The 20014-nt window shown below is 45.1% G+C and overlaps 1 protein-coding gene and 1 long non-coding RNA gene across 7 annotated transcripts in view; one reads left to right on the top strand and one right to left on the bottom strand.

The window, feature by feature from the left end:
* LOC148130344 (uncharacterized) overlaps positions 1-20014 on the top strand; it is a 469114-nt gene that overhangs the window by 85599 nt on the left and 363501 nt on the right. The window lies entirely within an intron of this gene.
* LOC113429413 (glycerophosphodiester phosphodiesterase 2-like) overlaps positions 1-20014 on the bottom strand; it is a 136509-nt gene that overhangs the window by 75389 nt on the left and 41106 nt on the right. For all 6 annotated transcript variants that reach the window (XM_087965952.1, XM_087965958.1, XM_087965957.1 and 3 more), the window contains exon 2: positions 7850-8023. In XM_087965952.1, the coding sequence (XP_087822078.1) occupies positions 7850-7966 (117 nt within the window). In that variant the 5' untranslated portion in view covers positions 7967-8023. The remainder of the gene's footprint in view (positions 1-7849; positions 8024-20014) is intronic.

Here is a 20014-nt window from a genome sequence, read left to right as displayed (position 1 = left end):
ATCTATTCTATTCTATATTCTCTTCTCCTCTCTTCTCCTCTCCTCTCCTCTATTTTATTCTGTTCTATTATATTCTATATTTTCTTCTCCTCTATTCTATTCTATTCCATTCTCTCCTATTCTATTCTATTCTATTCTATTCTCTCCTATTCTATTCTATTCTATTCTCTCCTATTCTATTCTATTCTCTTCTATTCTCTATTCCTAATTCTTATTTCTATTCTATTCTATTCTATTCTCTATTCTATTCTATTCTATTCTATTCTCTCCTATTCTATTCTATTCTCTCCTATTCTATTCTATTCTATTCTCTATTCTCTATTCCTAATTCTTATTTCTATTCTATTCTATTCTATTCTATTCTATTCTATTCTATTCTATTCTCTCTTCTCCTCTTCTCTCCTCTCCCTTCTATTCCTGAATTCAATTCAATTCAATTCTATATTCTATCTATTCTATATTCTCTTCCCCTCTATTCTATTCTATTCTATTCTATTCTATTCTATTCTATTCTATTCTATTCTATTCTATATTTCTCTTCTCTTTTCCTCTCCTCTCCTCTCCCCTCCTCTATTCTTATTCTTATTCTATTCCTATTCCTATTCTTTAAGAACAGATTTTTATTCCTGGCTGATCCAGAATCAACTTTTGGACCAGTATCGTAGCTCCATTTATCTACCTGCGGGCAACGTATTTTTTAAAAACTGTCCTTTTATAAAAAGAAGTGTGGAGAGAACCTTGGTTTGTATAACTGGCTTTTTTTTTTTTTGGACAACTCATCGCAATTAGCGACCAAGATTTGAACAAAAACGCTTAAGCGATTTCCTACTGTCCAATCTAACAGGGGAAAAGCCACATCCGTCAGGGTAATTTGCTGCTCTCTGGGAAAGCCGTTAATGATTTAATTAAAATGGTTTTTTGCAAAGGGCAACGGCAGCCTGCTGGGCAGTTTCTGTATTTGCTGCTGGCTGGCTGGCTGGCTGTACTGCCCTTTTTTTCTCACACTCCCACACAAATACACCCACAACCCACACAAACACTTGTGTCAAAAGTTCCAAGGAGGAACGCTTGAGAATCTTTACACTCCACATTTTCCGGAAAAAAGAATTAAGAAATCTTTGCTCTGTTATTAGGAGGAGCCTTCACAAATGGTTCGGCCCTCTTACAAGGCAATCCTTGCTTTACAACGATTCTCTTAATGACTGTCCGACGTGACGATGCTACTGAAAAAAGCGACTTACAAACGGTCCTTGCACTTATGACGGTCGTGGCTGGACCTATGACACAGCTGAGCAGTAGGAAGCAAGACAGAGGCAGGTGAAGGATGCCCGATGGGCAAAATTATACAGATGGCAAACCAGTGGGGGTTTTTTTTTGGTCAGGCAAAGCGAATAAAAATAAGGGCTTTATTCAAAATCGGTTGAACATCAGTTACACGCTAAAAGTGGGCCCCGACAAATAAGTCATCCAATGCAAGAGGCTTGTCCAATGATTAAAAAATAAAAAAATAAAACTCCACGTTGAGATTGTGAGTGAACATCTTTGGGAAGGTTTACTCTTTCTGATCTTCAGTCCTTAGTAATCCCCCCCTATGAGTCAATATTAAATCAGATTTGACATTCCCTGTTTTATCTCCGTTTTAACCCTAACACAAAGTCACCCAGTCTGTTTCCATGCCTTAAACGGGACTAGAACTCACTGTCTCCTGGTGATTAGTCCAAGGTCACCAAGCCAACTTTTGTGCCTAAGGTGGAACTAGTACTCACCATGTTCCGCTTTCAACCTGATGCTTTAACCACCACAACACCAACTCTCTCACACTGATGGACTTCAACTTCCAAAATGCATCGCAATTCCTACAATTCCCCATCCAACATATAATAGGAGGCTTCAATGTCCAAAATTTCCCCCAGCTGACAGATGGATGTCTCCTCCCAGAATTCCCCAGATAGTACAGATTAGAAGGACTTCAACTCCCAGAATTCCCCAATCAGTATATACATGGAGCTCAATTCCTAGAATGCTCCAGCCAGCATAGAGGGACTTCAAATCCCAGAATTCCTCAAGCAAACACAGACGGACTTCAACTCCCAGAATTCCCTATCCAGCCTTGCAGCCAGTTAAAAATAGAAGTTGCACATTTATTACAGCAACTTATTGGGGTATAGAGCATCTTATTATACTCGAAGTGAGGTTAGATAATGGGTTTATTAGGGATCAAAACGGAAAACGCAGGTTTCTTGAGTGTCAGCTCTGAAATCTTGAATTTTTCTTTTTCGATTCTAAACAGCTCTGAAAAACTCCACTTCTGGATGTGCAGTTCAGACTCCTGAACGATTTAGTATAAGTAGTCGCAGGAGGAGAGCCATGTTAGTCTACTAAAATTAGGAATCTGTGAGTGCCTTTTCCAACAAACACAATTTATTCAAAAGCCTCAGCTTTTGTAAGCTGCAATTTCCTCTGGTTTTTCAGGGTAGCAAAGATCTTCTCCAGTGTGAAAAATTACTGGCTATTTAGAGTGTTCTCTTATTACCGCTATAAATTGAGATGCAGAAGAAGAGACAGCTGCGCTATCTCCTTGCCAATCTCTTGAAATATTAATTAAACCCCACATGTATAGAGAGGCATCGAGAGAAAAGAGAACACTAGAACCGTTTAAAATCAAAGTTTCCGAACCCTTCTTTCTATTAAAATAAATCTTGCTTAGAGGAAAGGTTATTCTTGCCAGCTCTCAGACTCCTGCAAATAACATTTCTGATAATTTGCCATTTTTAAAAACCTCCAGGAAGGTTCTCCTAATTTTGAAAGGTTTTGCATCAAATATAAGGGATGGTTTGGGGGCTAAAAGCAAGAAGTACCGTATTTGCCGGCGTATAAGACGACTTTTTTGCCCCAAAAAACATGCCTCCAAGTGGGGGGTCGTCTTATACGCCGGTATATCCACTGCCGGCTTTCGGATGCTTGTTGGACGCAGCGAAGCGCCTCTGGCTTCCCGGATCCCCTGCGTCGCTTCCGCTTCATCCCGCTCGCCTCGCTCCGCCCGAGGCTGCAGCCTTCCTGCTCTTCCCACGGCCCCTGGCACTCCGCCCTGCCGCTGCAGCCCCGGGATTTCTGGAGGGCGTTTCCGGTGGTGGTGGTGGGTCGTCTTATACGCCGGGTCATCTTATACGCCGGCAAATACGGTATACAACGATGGGGTGTCTAAAAGGAGTTTCATCCTTAGAAGGCAAAAATTAAGAAATTATGGTAAACCAAACAGAATCAGTGATTCAAGACAATAATCAGGGAAATGTTATACCTTTGGGCACAAAAACTTCATTAAATCGTTCTTCTGATAACTATCATTACCAGGGGTAAATTTTTGATCATCCAAGGCAACGTTTCTCAACCACGAGGACTCTTAAGATGGGTGGACTTCAACTCCCAGAATTCCCCATCCAGCATGGGGAATTCTGGGAGTTGAAGTCTACCCATCTTTGAAGTTACCAAGCTAAAGAAACACTTCGGAAACTCCAAGTCAAAGTGCCTCAAAAGTAATAAAGCCAATTTTTAGAACCAATACAATTTTCAGCTGTGCAAAAGGAAATTTGAAATAAATAATAATAATTTCACAAATAGATTTTTTTTTTGCTGATAATTGGGGACATTTCTATTGCTTAGTCTTAGTGGAGAACCAGTTAAATATGAGCCAGCCGTGTGCAGCCGCCGCCAAAAAAGCCAATGCAATCCTGAGTGGCATTAACAGAGGGATACAATCGAGATCAAGTGAGGTACTAATACCACTCTATAAAGCCTTAGTAAGACTACATCTAGAGTACTTCATCCAGTTTTGGTCACCACACTATAAAAAAGAGGCTGAGACTCCAGAAAAAGTGCAGAGAAGAGCAACCAGGATGATGAGGGGACTGGAGGCTAAAAGCATATGAAGAACGGTTGCAGGAAGTGGGCCTGGCTAGTCTAGGGAAGGGAAGAACCAGGGGAGACAGGAGAGCAGCCTTCCAATATTTGAGGGGCTGCCCCAGAGAAGAGGGGTTCAAGCTATTCTCCAAAGCACCCGAAGGCCAGACAAGGAATAATGGATGGAAACTGAACAAGGAGAGATTCAACCTGGAAATAAGGATAAACTTTCTGACAGTGAGAACAATCAACCCATGAAAGAGAACTTGCCCTCAGAAGTTGTGGGAGATACATCACTGGAGGCTTTCAAGATGGACTCCCATCTGTCAGAAATGGTGTAGGTTCTCCTGCTTGGGCGGGGGATTGGACTACATGATCCCCAAGGTCCCTTCCAACTCTCATTATCTGTTATCTGTCTCTACAAGTTCTGATTCGGTGAAATCAGCCATCAACGGGCACATAGAGATCAGCAACGTCTACACACCATTCACAAGAGAAATTCAAAAGGCTAAACGTTCATGATATCTCTTCACCAGCGATCAATCCCCCAGATAAGCAAAGATTAACATTAGGATTAACACTAGACCAACAATCAAGCAGTAAACAACGCCACAGACAAGGAACTTCCTATTCAGAGGAACAAACTAACAGTAAACAGCCTAAGCAAGGAACAACCAAGAACAGCCATCTGTCAGAAATAGTATAGGGTTTCTTGGTTGAGCAAGGGGTGGGACCAGATGACCTACAAGGTCCCTTCCAACTATTCTTTCTATTCTATTCTATTCTATTCTATTCTATTCTGTTCTCTCCTATTCTATTCTATTCTATTCTGTTCTGTTCTGTTCTGTTCTGTTCTCTTCTCTTCTATTCTATTCTCTATTCCTAATTCTTATTTCTATTCTATTCTTTTCTCTATTCCTAATTCTTATTTCTATTCTATTCTATTCTATTCTATTCTATTCTATTCTATTCTCTATTCCTATTCTTATTTCTATTCTATTCTTTTCTCTATTCCTAATTCTTATTTCTATTCTATTCTATTCTATTCTATTCTATTCTATTCTATTCTATTCTATTCTATTCTATTCTATTCTATTCTATTCTCTATTCCTAAGTCTTATTTCTATTCTATTCTTTTCTCTATTCCTAATTCTTATTTCTATTCTATTCTATTCTGTCCTATCTTCCTCAATTAGTACCTCTGTTGGTCTGAAAACAGGTAATTTCTAGTTCAGGATTTAAAACTGAAACTCCCAGCTGCAAACCTTTTCTGCTCTTCATAGTATCGAATCTATCATAATATACACTTCCTCCTCATTTCCTGATCTGTCCAGGCAAGGCGGATACAACAATTCTGGTCTGAACCACAACCTGCTTCTCCAACAACATCCACAATCAAACTGTCAAAGGCTTAGAAAATTAACACAAACCAACACTGTTGTTCTTCTCCTGTCTAGAAGAATGCTGTCTCCACGTCTGGAGATTTCACAGGGTTGTCTTCATCAACACAGCTTCTGCCCAATTCTATCTTAAATACACTGATAGAAAGCAACAATCACACACTACAATTTCCTCTCCGATTTCTACAGCAATGCTTCTCTTTCCAACAGTCTTAAAAGGAGACCTGTCATACCTCAGTTAGAATCTGACTCCGAGGGAGAGGAGGAACAGCCAACAGGGAGTGGGAATGTGGCTCCGGAGGTTGTGGGGGAAACTGGGGAAGGGCAGAGGCCGGCTGGGCAGTCAGAGGAAGACCCAGGCCCATCCCCTCGTCATCCTAGGGCACGTAGGGAAGAGTGGATAAGGGAGAAAGGTGACTGGTGTGGTCTACGGGGGAGGAAAGGGCCTTGATCCCCTTCATGGGCTGCAGATGTGAGGACAGGTTAAAAGGACGGACATATCCTGGAAGTGCTGGAAGCAAAGCGTGAAAATATTTCTAGTTTGTCCGTTCTTATCTGAGTTCTGGCGTCCTTCCCAGTGTGTGTATTTCGATATCTGTGGACGTCTTCAAGCCCTTATCCTGCCTTGTCTCCTTAATTGCTTCAGTGTGGTTTGTGTTGTTTTTTCTATTTATAATTTATAGGTATTTTGAGTTTGAACAGAAGTTCTTCCTTTTCGCAGCTGTTTGTGGGGGAGTTTTTTTCTCCAGTCAATGATAATTGGAGCTTTGAAGCCAAGTTGAAGGAATTCAAGGGACTTCACCTGTTTGTGTGACTGTGTTGCTTTTGTATCCCACGCGAGTCATCAGAGGAACCGTTGATGTCCTAAAGCTGCTTTTTCCAAAAGGCAACTGGATTTTCCTGGTTTTTTTTTTCCCTTTGAAAACGTTTTGCTTCTTATCCCAGAAGCTTCTTCAGTTCTGAGAAGCGTTTCCGAGAACGGAAGAAGCTTCTTAAATGAGAAGCGAAACAACTTCAAAGGGGAAAAAAAAAACAAAGAAAGTCCAGTTGCCTTCTGGAAAAAGCAGCTTTGGGGACAATCATGACTGGGATGATTGACAATCTTCACAAGACATTTATCCGGGACCCATTAATGCACAGGTAGTCCTCGACTTACATCCATTTAGTGACCGTTTAAAAGTTACGGCACTGAAAAAAAATGACTTGCGACTGTTTTTCACTGATGATTTTTGCAACATCCCCATGCTCAAAATTCAGACTAATGACCGACTCATATTTATGACGGCCAACAGTGTCCTCGGGGTTATGTGATTCCCCTTTTGCGACCTTCTGACCAGCAACGTCAATGGAGAAACCAGATTCATTTAACAACCGTGTTATAACCTCACTGCCATGATTCACTTAACGGTGTCCAGAAAGGTCGTAAAATAGGACAAAGAACACTTAACAAATAGTTTTGCTTAGCAACAGAAATGTTGGTCTCAACTGTGGTAATAAGCCGAGGACTGCCTCTCTGTATAATATCCAGCTGCAAGAGACTGCGTGTCAGGATTTCGGCAGTTCCCCCCAATTAAATCCTGAGTCTTAAGGCAAACTTCCAAAACTTCAAAAGAATTTATTGGGAATTAACATGTCCAGCACTAACTGGGTGTAGCAGACTCTGAGGCCCATCATTGACTGTCACCCTTGACCCTGGTTTCCCTCCCACCCTTTGGGTGGATCGTAATTCATATCCTCCAATGGGACACATCCATAGCCAAGAGGCCTCAATCAGGCTCTCCGGTTAGAATTTTGCAGCAGCAGAAACTTCGGTCACCTAGTTACAATCTCTGAAAAACTATTTAGGGAATGCCCTTTTGATTTCCAAGCTGCTATACTGCTCTTTCAAACCCCTTTCATCCCCTCCCTTGTCTAAAATAGGGCAAAACTCACTTGACAAATGTCTTGCTTAAGAACAGAAACTCTGGGCTCGATTGCAGTCGTAAGTCGAGCCCATTAAAAGCCACGACTGAACTGTTTGTGGCTTTTAAATTCTCGTTAAGAAATCTGCCTGCAAAGGCCTTACTTAGTTAGTAAGGCAGGCTCCGAATCTTCCTCCCACACTTAGTTTGCAAGCCGACCAAAACAAGAATCAGGATTCTGACAGTTACCCCCAATTAAATCCTGAGTCTCGAGCCAAACTTCAAAAGGATTTATTGGGAGTTAACATGGCCATGCTGAGGCACATCATTCATTGTCACCCTTGACCCTGGTTTTCCTCCCACCCACCCCCGGTGTATCATAATTCATATTCTCCAATGGGACACATCCAGTCATCAATCATGCTCTCCAGTTAGAATTTTGCGAGGCAATCGGTCATCTAGTTACTATCTTTGAAAAACTATTTACGGAATGCACTTTCATTTTCCAAGCTGCCGCACTGCCCTTTCACACTCCCTTTCTGTTGGCAACTCTAAAAAAGACCATAGAAATATTTTCTATCATCCAATCTCTGATCCCGTCGTCGGGATTCACCCATTCAAAATGGCCACCCTGGCCCACTGGGGACTCACCTTGGTGGTGTCATCATGTGACCGCTGGTATCGCTTCCACCGGCCTCCATAAATTCCTGTCAGGCATGACAAACACAACTGGGGCTCGTAGTACTGGAGTGGCTGGTGTTTAACCATGCTCTTCCAGCGGGCTGGTTGCAAACGGTCAGATGTCCATCAGGGCTTGCCAGACCACTGAAAAAAAAAGGAAGAAGGTTTAACTGGGTTAAATCCTGGAGCAACCTGGTTAGGAGAAACTTCTCAGGAAGGTATCGCCGTCTAAGTCAGAGGTCTCCAAACTTGGCAACTTGAAGATGGGTGGTGTGATGACCCAGGGTGGGATACAAAAGCAACACAGTCACACAAACAGGTGAAGTCCCTTTAATTCCTTCAACTTGGCTTCAAAGGTCCAATTATCATTGACTGGAGAAAAAAAACTCCCCCACAAACAGTTGCAAAAAGGAAAAACTTCTGTTCAAACTCAAAATACCTATAAATTATAAATAGGAAAAAAAAACAACACAAACCACACTGAAGCAATTAAGGAGACAAGGCAGAATAAGGGCTTGAAGACGTCCACAGATATCGAAATACACACATTGGGAAAGACGCCAGAACTCAGATAAGAACTGACAGACTAGAAATATTTTCACGCTTTGCTTCCAGCACTGGGCCATGCGCAGTTTGTCCTTTTAAACAGTCCTCACAGCTGCAGCCCATGAAGGGGATCAGGGCCCTTTCCTCCCCCACAGACCATGCCATTTACATTTCTCCCTTCTCCGCTCCTCCCTGCATGCCCTAGGATGAAGAAGGGATGGGCCTGGGTCTTCCTCTGAATGCCCAGCTGGCCTCTGCCCTTCCCTAGCCTTCTCCACAACCTCTGGAGCCACATTCCCACTCCCTGTTGGCTGTTCCTCCTCTCCCTCAGAGTCAGATTCTAACAGGGGCATGACAGGTGGGCTTCAACTCCCAGAATTCCCCAGCCAGCCAAGATGGCTGGGCTGGGGATTTTGGGGAATTGAAGTCCACCCCCATCTTTAAAAGTTGCCAAGGTTGGAAACCCCTCCCATTAAGAAGGAAGGCAAGGAAAATCCACGACTCAAATTTGCTGGAGGGGGGGAGGAGAGGGGCCTAAATTTTCTTGCTTTCCACTTGGGGGGCCAGAGATTTATAGAGATCTAGAAACCTCTATATAAATTCACAATAAAACCAATAAATCTGAATTACATAATTACATTACCAGAGTTGTAACTGCATAACTCTCTAAACAGCCCCCAACTGTTGAGAGGTTGCATCAGACCTGGGGCCAAAGGTGACAACTCCAGGCCTACTATGATAAGGGAAGTTTCACCTGTCGTAAGGTAAACGTTTCTCCTGTCCAGTTTTGTCTGGCTCTAGGGGGTCGGTGCTCATCACCATTTCCTAGCCAAGGGAGCCAACACTGTCCAAAGATACTTCCGTGGTCACATGCCTGGCATGACTGTACGCCGAGCCGCATAGAACGCTGTTATCTTCCCACCTAAATGGTACCTATTTATCTATTCGCATTTGCGTGCTTTCAAACTGCTAGGCAGGCAGTGTTGTGGTTCGCCAGCAGCCTGTGCAGACGGCAGCGGAATCGGACAGTGGGATAGAATGGGGATCAGTCCGGGAGTCTGAAGGGGACTCGGACAAGGGTCCTGCGTCCGATGCAGAGATGGGGCCAGAACCATCTGGGAGTGAGGTGCTGCTTCCGGAGCCTCCGGAGTCTGGCAGCAGCGAGGCAGAGGAACAGCGGGAGCCTGTTCCCAGTGCGCAGAGCTGCTAGAAGGTGAGAACAGCTGAAGCAGAAGGAACAACTCGGGACTAAGGCTGGGAGGTGATTGCCCCTCCCATAAGATATAAAAGACAGACAAAGATGATGAAACCTTTGCAGGAAGCAAAGTCATTTGTTCGGTTCAGATTCATTCTCGAAGCTCTTTGTACTTGGGTTGGTTTTCTTTCTAGTTCATTTGACACTTCTGTTTAGAGCAGCACTTCACAGGAACGAAAGGTGGGTGCTTATCTCGAGGGACTGTTTGAGATTCATTACCAGCTGGGAATGAAAATAATTCCCAGCGTTGCAATAAAACAAGACTTGTTTTTAAAATAAATGTGTGCATAATTACGGTCTCGGAAGCCTTGGTCAGAACAGGCAGGAGCTGGAGCAAGGAATGGGAGCTCACCCCGTCGTGCAGCATTCTCAAACCTCCACTGTCAGCTTCGCAGCAGACAAGCTCAGCCTCTTTAACCGCTGAGCCACCACACTCTCCTGACACCTGTCGTACGGCCACAAAAATGCTACGAACCACGAATCCATTCTTAATTCACTACTCTCCCATGATACGCATCAATTGGAATGCTTTAAATCCTGGAATATCTCAAAAGGTTAAATTACGGCAACAGAACTAAAGTTTATTAAAAACTGAGGTGTTTTGCTACTCATCCAACTTAACGACTTCAGTCAACATCAAAGTTTGGGTAGGCAGAGAGTCAGAGAGTCGTGGGAGAAAAGTAAAGTCCTACACTTAGGCGAGAAAAACCAAAAGGACACGTATAGATTGGGTGAAACCGGGCTCAATTGCAGTAACTGTGAGAGGGATCTTGGAGTCTTAGTGGACAACCAGCTAAATATGAGCCAGCAGTGTGCAGCGGCTGCCAAAAAAGCTAATGCAATCCTAAGTTGTATTAACAGAGGGATACAGTCAAGATCACGGGAGGTACTAATACCACTCTGTAAAGCCTTAGTAAGGCCACACCTAGAGTACTGCATCCAGTTTTGGTCACCACACTATTAAAAAAGATGTTGAGACTCTAGAAAAAGTGCAGAGAAGAGCAACCAGGATGATTAGGAGACTGGAGGCTAAAACATATGAAGAACAGTTACAGGAACTGGGCCTGGCTAGTCTAGGGAAGAGAAGGACCAGGGGAGACAGGATAGCAAGTGTTCCAATATTTAAGGGGCTGACACAGAGAGGAGGAGGAGGTCAAGCTATTTTCCAAGGCACCTGAAGGCCAGACAAGGAACAATGGATGGAAACTGATCCAGGAGAGATTCAACCTGGAAATAAGGAGAAACTTTCTGACAGTGGGAACAATCCACCCATAGAACAGAAGTTGCCTTCAGAAGTTGTGGGAGCTTCATCCCTGGAGGCTTCCAAGAAGAGACTGGACAGCCAAACTGTCAAAAATGGTGTAGGACCTCCAGGTTAGGCAAGGGCCGGGGGTTGGACTAGATGACCTCCAAGGTCCCCTTCCCTCTCTGATCATCTGTTATCTGAATGGACCAACTACTGCCGTATAGACCGCAGGGGTTTCTCCCACAGATTGCAATCGGATGAATAGGACACTGTAAACAGCCATCAATGTGGGCTGGGTGCCGACTCCGAAAACTGGGATGTCGTGACCACAGATGATGGCCGTCGGAATGAGACCACGTCCCTTTGCTCAGGTGTCCACCGTATATTCGAACGGTCGTGAAGCGAGGACTACCTGTAGTGGCTTAAACTCCTAACAGCTGATGGTCTCCGAGGGAATGGGAAGGCGATAGCCGTCATCGGAGGAACAGGGCCGATCCAATGGCTTTCCTTCCACCTCCGTGGAGATGTTCTGCTGTGTTACCAACCACTTCCCACGTGTATCTCGAGCCTCCCCTCTTGGGGGAACGAGCTGAGCCTGGCTCCCTGCAGCCCTGGAAGGAAAGCTTATGAATGATTCAGGCCACGGCTGGTGAGCATTACAGGCGCAGAAATAAAACAGGAAGCAGGGCACTGAGAAATGAATTATTCACCTTTTGCAATGGGCACCAGGGGAGGCAGAGAGAGGAAGAGGAAGAGAGAGAAACAGAGAGAAACAGAGAAAGGGACAAAGAGAGAGAGAGAGAAAGTAAGAAAGAGCGATAAAGAGAAAGCAAGAGAAAGAGACGAGAGAAAGTAGAGAGTGACAGAGGGAGTGAGAATAAAAGACACAGAAAAAGAGAGAAAGTAAGGAAGAGAATGATAAAGGGAGAGTGAGAGAAAGAGACGGAGAAAGTAGAGTGATAAAGAGAGAGTGTGTGAGAGAGAGTGAGAGAGAGAATAAGAGACAAAGAAAGTAAGAAAGAGAATGATAAAGGGAGTGAGAGAAAGAGAAAAAGTAGAGTGATAAAGAGAGAGTGAGAGAGAGAGAAAGAGAGAGAGAGAGAAAGTAAGAAAGAAAATGATAAAGGGAAAGTGAGAGAGACAGAAATTAACCGAAAGAGAGTGATAAGAGAAAGTGAGAGAAAGAGTGAGAGAGAATGAGAGAAACAAAGAAAGTAAGAAAGTGATAAAGAGAAAGGGAGAGAAAGACAGAAAAAGAGAAAGTAAGAGTGATAAAGAGAAAGTGAAAGAGATAAAGAAACAAAGAGAAAGAGAGTGAGAGAGAGAGAGAGAGATCCATCTTGTCTCCCAAGAGACCACCCAGATTATTTTACTGTGTGGACATTTACATGCTTGAGGATTTTTCCTAGAAGTTTCCCAACTAGGGAAGGCAGTACAGGTATACGGTAATCCTTGACTTACAACCACCATTGAACCCAAAAGGTCCATTGCTAAGCGAGACAGTTGAGTTTTATGACCCTCTTGCCTCAGTTGCTAAGTGTATCGCTGCACTTGTTAAATTAGTATTAAGCCATTGTGGCCCAGTGGTTAGAATGCAGTATTGCAGGCTAATTCTGCCCACTGCCAGCAGTTCGATCCTGACAGGCTCAAGGTTGACTCAGCCTTCTGTCCTTCCAAGGTCAGTAAAATGAGGAGCCAGATTCTTGGAGGCAATGGGCTGACTTTGTAAACCGCTTAGAGAGGGCTGCAAAGCACGGTGAAGAGGTAGATAAGTCCAAGGGCTACTGATCTATCTCCTTCCTTCCTTCCTTCCTTCCTTCCTTCCTTCCTTCCTTCCATCCATCCATCCATCCATCCATCCATCCATCCATCCATCCATCCATCCATGGTGTGCAGTAGTTAAAATGCAGCATTGCAGGCAAACTCTGCCTAATGCCAGCAGTTTGATCCTGACCAGCTCAATGTTGACTCAGCCTTCTACCCTTCCATGGTCAGTCAAATGAGGACGCAGATTGTTGGGGGGAAATATGCTGACTCTGTAAACCGCTTAGAGAGCAGGAAAGCACTGTGAAGCGGTATATAAGTCTAAGGGCTATTACAAATGGAGGGAGGGAGGGAGGAAGCAAGCCAGCCAGCTATGGTGGTGCAGTGATTAGAATACAGTACCGCAGGTTAATTCTACCCACTGCCAGTCATCAGTCCTGACTAGCTCAAGGTCGACTATCAGCCTTCCCTCCTTCCGAGGTTGCTAAAATAGGACCCAGATTATCGGGGGCAAAAGGCTGACTCTGCAAACCGCTTAGAGAGGGCCGGAAAGCACTGGGAAGCGGTATATATACGTCTTCAGTGCGACTGCTTAGTAAGCCCGTTGTTAAATGAATCTGGCTTACCCTGCTGATTCTGCTGGTCAGAAGGTCACAAAACGGGATCGCACGACCCATCCTAAATCTGAGTCGGTTGCCTAGGATCCGAAATGTAAATCACATGAACCCAGGGAAGAGGCTGCCGACAGTCGTAAGTGTGAAAAACGATCGTTAAAGTCGCATTTCTCAGCGCCGCGGTGACCTCGAACCGTCACTCATTGGACTGTCGTATGTCAAGGACTACCTGTGCGTGTGTTTACAGCCAACTGGACCAGAAGGAAAGGTTTTCCTCTTGCCAACTTTGGCTGTCTGAGTCTTTTCCCTATTAATGTCGCATCTGGTTCGAAGCCAAGGCACTTTAGTTCTGACAAGGCCGGGGAGACAAAATAATCTGGATGGTATTAATAGGATTCGCTGGAAAGGAATTCTGAGGAAATTCGTCTGGGTTCCACAAAGCTCTGCCATCGTGGAAGGAAGGAAAGTTTGCAGGGACCTAGGAGGACATTTAGTCCAACCCCTTGGTCCAGGAATGGAATCCATTTTATTTTTTTTATTTAATTACTAGCTCGATACCGGTGCTTTGCCACGAAACTATGTGGTTTGGGCTTAGTTTTTTGGGAGAAAAATAAGGAAAAAAAATTCTGCCTCTGCCTACCTGCATTATTATTATTAATAATAACAATATAGGAAATACTCTAAATGCTCTGATGGTCATTTCGAAAAATCCTTTCTTAGTGAGCCCCTAGAAGCCAAGAGGAACATATGTGCCAAATTTCAAGACTGTACACTTGAGGGGTATTTTATATTATATATATGGATTTATTTGACTCCAGTTATTATTTTTACAAATAACTCAGGCAGTGAACATAAACAACAGCTTCCTTCTCCTATTTCCCCCACAACAACAGCCCTGTTAGGTGGGTTGGGCTAAGAGATAGACTGGCCCAAGGTCACCCAGCTGGCTTTCATGCCTAAGGCAGAACTAGAATTCACAATCGCCTAGTGATTGGCCTAAAGTCACCCAGCCTGCTTTCATGCCTAAGGTGCAACTAGAATTCACCGTCTCCTGGTGATTGGCCCAAAGTCACCCAGCTGGCTTTCATGCCTAAGGCGGGACTAGAACTCACCGTCTCCTGGTGATTGGCCCAGAGTCACCCAGCCCGCTTTCATGCCTAGGGTGGAACTACAATTCACAATCGCCTAATGATTGGCCTGAAGTCACCCAGTCAACTTTCATGCCCAAGGCGGACCTAGAACTCACAATCGCTATAGTGATTGGCCTAAAGTCACCCAACCCGCTTTCATGCCTAGGGTGGAACTACAATTCACAATCGCCTAATGATTGGCCTGAAGTCACCCAGCCCACTTTCATGCCTAGGGTGGAACTACAATTCACAATCGCCTAATGATTGGCCTAAAGTCACCCAGCCCACTTTCATGCCTAGGGTGGAACTACAATTCACAATCGCCTAATGATTGGCCTGAAGTCACCCAGTCAACTTTCATGCCTAAAGCAGAACTAGAATTCACAATCGCCTGGTGATTGGCCCAAAGTCAGCTTTCATGCCTAAGGCAGAACTAGAATTCACAATTGCCTAATGATTGGCCTGAAGTCACCCAGTCAACTTTCATGCCTAAAGCAGAACTAGAATTCACAATCGCCTGGTGATTGGCCCAAAGTCACCCAGCCGTCTTTCATGCCCAAGGCGGAACTAGAATTCACAATCGCCCGGTGATTGGCCCAAAGTCACCCAGCCAACTTTCATGCCTAAAGCAGAACTAGAATTCACAATCGCCTGGTGATTGGCCCAAAGTCACCCAGCCAACTTTCATGCCCAAGGCAGAACTAGAATTCACAATCGCCTGGTGATTGGCCCAAAGTCACCCAGCCGTCTTTCATGCCCAAGGCAGAACTAGAATTCACAATCGCCCAGTGATTGGCCCAAAGTCACCAGTCAACTTTCATGCCTAAGGCGGAACTAGAATTCACAATCGCCCAGTGATTGGCCCAAAGTCACCCAGCCAACTTTCATGCCTAAGGCGGAACTAGAATTCACAATCGCCCAGTGATTGGCCCAAAGTCACCCAGTCAACTTTCATGCCTAAGGCGGAACTAGAATTCACAATCGCCCAGTGATTGGCCCAAAGTCACCCAGCCAACTTTCATGCCTAAAGCAGAACTAGAATTCACAATCGCCTGGTGATTGGCCCAAAGTCACCCAGCCGTCTTTCATGCCCAAGGCAGAACTAGAATTCACAATCGCCTGGTGATTGGCCCAAAGTCACCCAGCCGTCTTTCATGCCCAAGGCAGAACTAGAATTCACAATCGCCTGTGATTGGCCCAAAGTCACCCAGTCAACTTTCATGCCTAAGGCGGAACTAGAATTCACAATCGCCCAGTGATTGGCCCAAAGTCACCCAGCCAACTTTCATGCCTAAGGCGGAACTAGAATTCACAATCGCCCAGTGATTGGCCCAAAGTCACCCAGTCAACTTTCATGCCTAAGGCGGAACTAGAATTCACAATCGCCCAGTGATTGGCCCAAAGTCACCCAGTCGACTTTCATGCCTAAGGCAGAACTAGAATTCACAATCGCCTGGTGATTGACCTGAAGTCACCCAGCCAACTTTCATTGCCTAAGGGGGAACTAGAACTCACCATTTTCTGGTGATTGGCCCAAAGTCACCCAGCAGGCTTTTGTGCCCAATATAGGACTAGAGGTAGTCCTCAACTTACAACCATTCAGTTAGTGACCATTTGAAAGTTTCAATGACACTGAGAAAGGTAACTTATGACCATTCCTCACACTTTGCGGTCTTTCCAGAAAAACTCCATGGGGGGAGGGGGGAGGGGAGAGGAAGTGTAGCTGGATTCACATAATGACCGCACAATTCACTTAACAATTGCAGCAATTCACTTATCAACCGGGATGAAAATTAAAATCGGAGGCGACTCGCTTAACAACCACGTTGCTCTGCTGTGGAAACCGTCTGCCAGGCTCGACGCTGTTGGTGGTGGAAATTCGCACGGGGCAAATTTCTAGCTTCCCTTCTTGATTAGCAAATGTTTGCAGCCAAGGGAAGCTGTTATTCTGACTCAAAACTTCGAGGTCATTTTGACATTTTGCAGACAAGCTAAGCACAACAAACAGTCGGGAGTCTGACATCTATTCCTCCGCTGCGTCTTCTCTCGTTTCACTGAGAAATGCCCTTGGAATAGAATTATGCTTTTCTTTGGCCTAATGTTTCTAGCGGAGGCTTTGGGGGGAAAAAACCATCGTTTGGCAAAAATGAAAACTCCTTGGCACGATCCAAAATTCAACCTGCAGCCAATTCCACTAGAACTTCCCGTCTCCTGGTGATTGGCCCAAAGTCACCTAACTGGCTTTCATACCTAAAGTGGGACTAGAACTCACAATTTCCTGGTGATTGGCCCAAAGTCACCCAGCCAGCTTTCATGCCTAGGAAGGACTAGAACTCCCTGTCTCCTGGTGATTAGCCCAAAGTCACCCAGCTGGTTTTTATGTCTAAGGCGGGACTAGAACTCACCATCTCCTGGTGATTGGCCCAAAGTCACCCAGCTGGCTTTCATGCCTAAGGCGGGACTAGAACTCACCGTCTCCTGGTGATTGGCCCAAAGTCACCCAGCTGGCTTTCATGCCTAAGGCGGGACTAGAACTCACCGTCTCCTGGTGATTGGCCCAAAGTCACCCAGCTGGCTTTCATGCCTAAGGCGGGACTAGAACTCACTGTCTCTTGGTGATTGGCCCAAAGTCACCCAGCTGGCTTTCATGCCTAAGGCGGGACTAGAACTCACCGTCTCCTGGTGATTGGCCCAAAGTCACCCAGCTGGTTTTCATGGCTAAGGCGGGACTAGAACTCACCGTCTCCTGGTGATTGGCCCAAAGTCACCCAGCTGGCTTTCATGCCTAAGGCGGGACTAGAACTCACCGTCTCCTGGTGATTGGCCCAAAGTCACCCAGCTGGCTTTCATGCCTAAGGCGGGACTAGAACTCACCATCTCCTGGTGATTGGCCCAAAGTCACCCAGCTGGTTTTCATGGCTAAGGCGGGACTAGAACTCACCGTCTCCTGGTGATTGGCCCAAAGTCACCCAGCTGGCTTTCATGCCTAAGGCGGGACTAGAACTCACCATCTCCTGGTGATTGGCCCAAAGTCACCCAGCTGGTTTTCATGGCTAAGGCGGGACTAGAACTCACCATCTCCTGGTGATTGGCCCAAAGTCACCCAGCTGGCTTTCATGTCTAAGGTGGAACTAGAGCTCACTGTCTCCTGGTTTCTAGTTCAGCACCTTCACCGTTGGACCAAACTGCCCCTGCACTGCAGTATGGCAGGTAGTCCTCAGCTTACGACAACTGGGCCCTAAGTTTCTGTTGTTAAGCAAGGCCATCGTTCAATGAATGTTGCCCCATTTTACAACCTTTGTCGCTTTCTCGATACAAATGCATGGCTGTTTTGGACACAATTGTGAAGCAGATCACTGTGAATCACCTGCCCATTCGGCAACACCGGCACCCAACAGAGATCCAAGATGGCTGCCAAGTGCCCTTACTTTGACCATGTGACCCTGAGGATGCTACAAGTTGTAAATGGAAGGACCAGGTTGTAAGTCACTTTTTTTTCCCCCGAAGGGGGTATTGTAACTTTAAACAGTGACTAAACGAATGAGTGAACGTTACCTTTATAGTTTTTAAAACGTGTTTATGTGTGCATAAACAAATGATATTACTGCATATTACACAATCTCTCTCTCTCTCTGTCTCTACAATTAATGGAGCAACGTATGAAGCTCGCCCCAGGCAAGCGAGAGAAAGTTTGCAGCTGTTTAAAAAAAGCAAAAAAAAAAAAAAAAACAACCCAGGCTAAATGCAGAAAAATCCAAAATCTCTTCAGGAAAACAATCCTAGCAAATTAATCTTTGAGAGAAGAGGCTGTGCAATTGGCGTCCAATTAGCCAGATGTGTTTTGCATGAGTAACCATGACAGTTTTTAAAATACACATGCAGGCACTCACCCAAAATCCTACATGAAGAGCTCATTAAAGGCGGAGATAATTGCACCAAGAAACACATTTGTGGTTGTTATGAACTCATTTGGGGGGGCTGCTTCCTGTCTGACACGCTGGAGAATAAAATCAGGATTCCCAAAACTAAATCTTGTTTGCAACTTAAGTGCTAGCTACTGCACTGACAATAAAACCCAATTTAATCCTTATAAAGTTGAAAGACTGGTGCAAAATGTAAAGAGAGACGTCGACTTAAAAAAAATAATAATTAAAAGCAGTGAAATGAGAAGAAACATTTGCACTAAAACGTAATTTCTTCCTGCACGAATGCCTAAAGAGAGCCACGGAGAACTACATTTCCCACAAGGCCTGAGAAGCACCTGAGGGCATGATGGGAAAATGAGCACTGTACCCGGGCATTTATAGATTTACAGGCAGTCCTTGAGTTACGAGAGGTTATTTCGTGACCGTTCCAAATTACAACGTCACTGGAAAAAAGTGACGTAGGACCATTTTTCACACTTACGAGAAGAGGAAAAGAAAAAAGGGAGAACGAGGAGGAGGAGGAAGGGAAAAAAGAAGAGGTGAAGAGGAGAAAGAAGGGAAGAGGAGAAGAGGAAAAGAAAGAAAAAGGGAGGAGGAAGGGAAGGAGAGAGGAAGAGAAGAAAAAGGGAGGAGAAGGGAGAGGACAAGAAGAAAAAAAGAGGACAAGAAGGAGAAGAGGAGGAGGAAGAGAAGAAGGGAAGAGAAAGAGAAGAGGAAAAAGGGAGCAGATGGAGAAGGAGAGAAGGAGAGAAGAAAAAAAGGAAAGACAAGAAGGGGAAGACAAGAGGAGGAGGGGAAGAAGGAAAAGCAGAGAGAAGAAAAAGGGGAGGAGGAGGAAGATTGTGGCGTCCTTGGTACCAGGGGTGGACTTCAAATAATTTAACAACCGGTTCTCTGCCCGGTTACTGGATGGGTATGGCCATGATGGGCGTGGCCTAATCAGCCTCCTGCACCATCCTAGGAGTGAAAATGGGCCACGGGGGGGAGGCATTTTCACCCTCCCCGAACTCCGGAGGCTCTGGCCTTCCAGAAGGCCCATTTTTCACCTACCCTGGGGCTCCAGAGCCTCCGGAGGGGCGAAAATGCCTCCCCAGGCTCCGGCCTTCTAGAACTTCCAGGGGTGGGTGGGCATTTTTCACCCTCCCCAAGCCTCCACATGGGCCCTGGACTTACCTGTGATCCAAAAGAGGCCACGTGGGAACTCCGGGGGGGGGAGGGGCAGGCGGGGCCAGCCAGGGGTGGGATTTGCCGGTTCACCGAACCGGCCATAAAATGAGCAACCAGTTCGCCTGAACCGGTGTGAACCGGTAGCAGTGCATGCGCACACACACACACACACACACACACCTTTACTTGGTACGGTCTGAGCTGGGTTGTTGTCCTGCAGTCGTTTCACGACCCAAATCAGGAATATTATCAGTGCTAGAAGGGAGTGTTGTTGTTGTTTTTTTTAAAAAAATACATTTTTATTGTGTTTTCCACCAATACTAATCATATTCCCAGTTTCACATCTACAAATATTTTTATCTTATAAGTCCTAATGTATATTTATACATATATCAACCAATAACTGTTATCTGTGAGTTTTGCAGGGGTGAGGAAAAGGAGAGAAGGGAGGAAGGAGGAAGGAGGGAGGGAGAGAGAGAGAGAAAGA

This window comes from Notechis scutatus, chromosome 5, assembly GCF_049901735.1.
Source record: "Notechis scutatus isolate UNSWTSFEM ecotype Mainland chromosome 5, rNotScu1.2, whole genome shotgun sequence".
Taxonomy (NCBI): domain Eukaryota; kingdom Metazoa; phylum Chordata; class Lepidosauria; order Squamata; family Elapidae; genus Notechis; species Notechis scutatus.
This window is presented reverse-complemented; position numbering and strand designations above follow the sequence as displayed.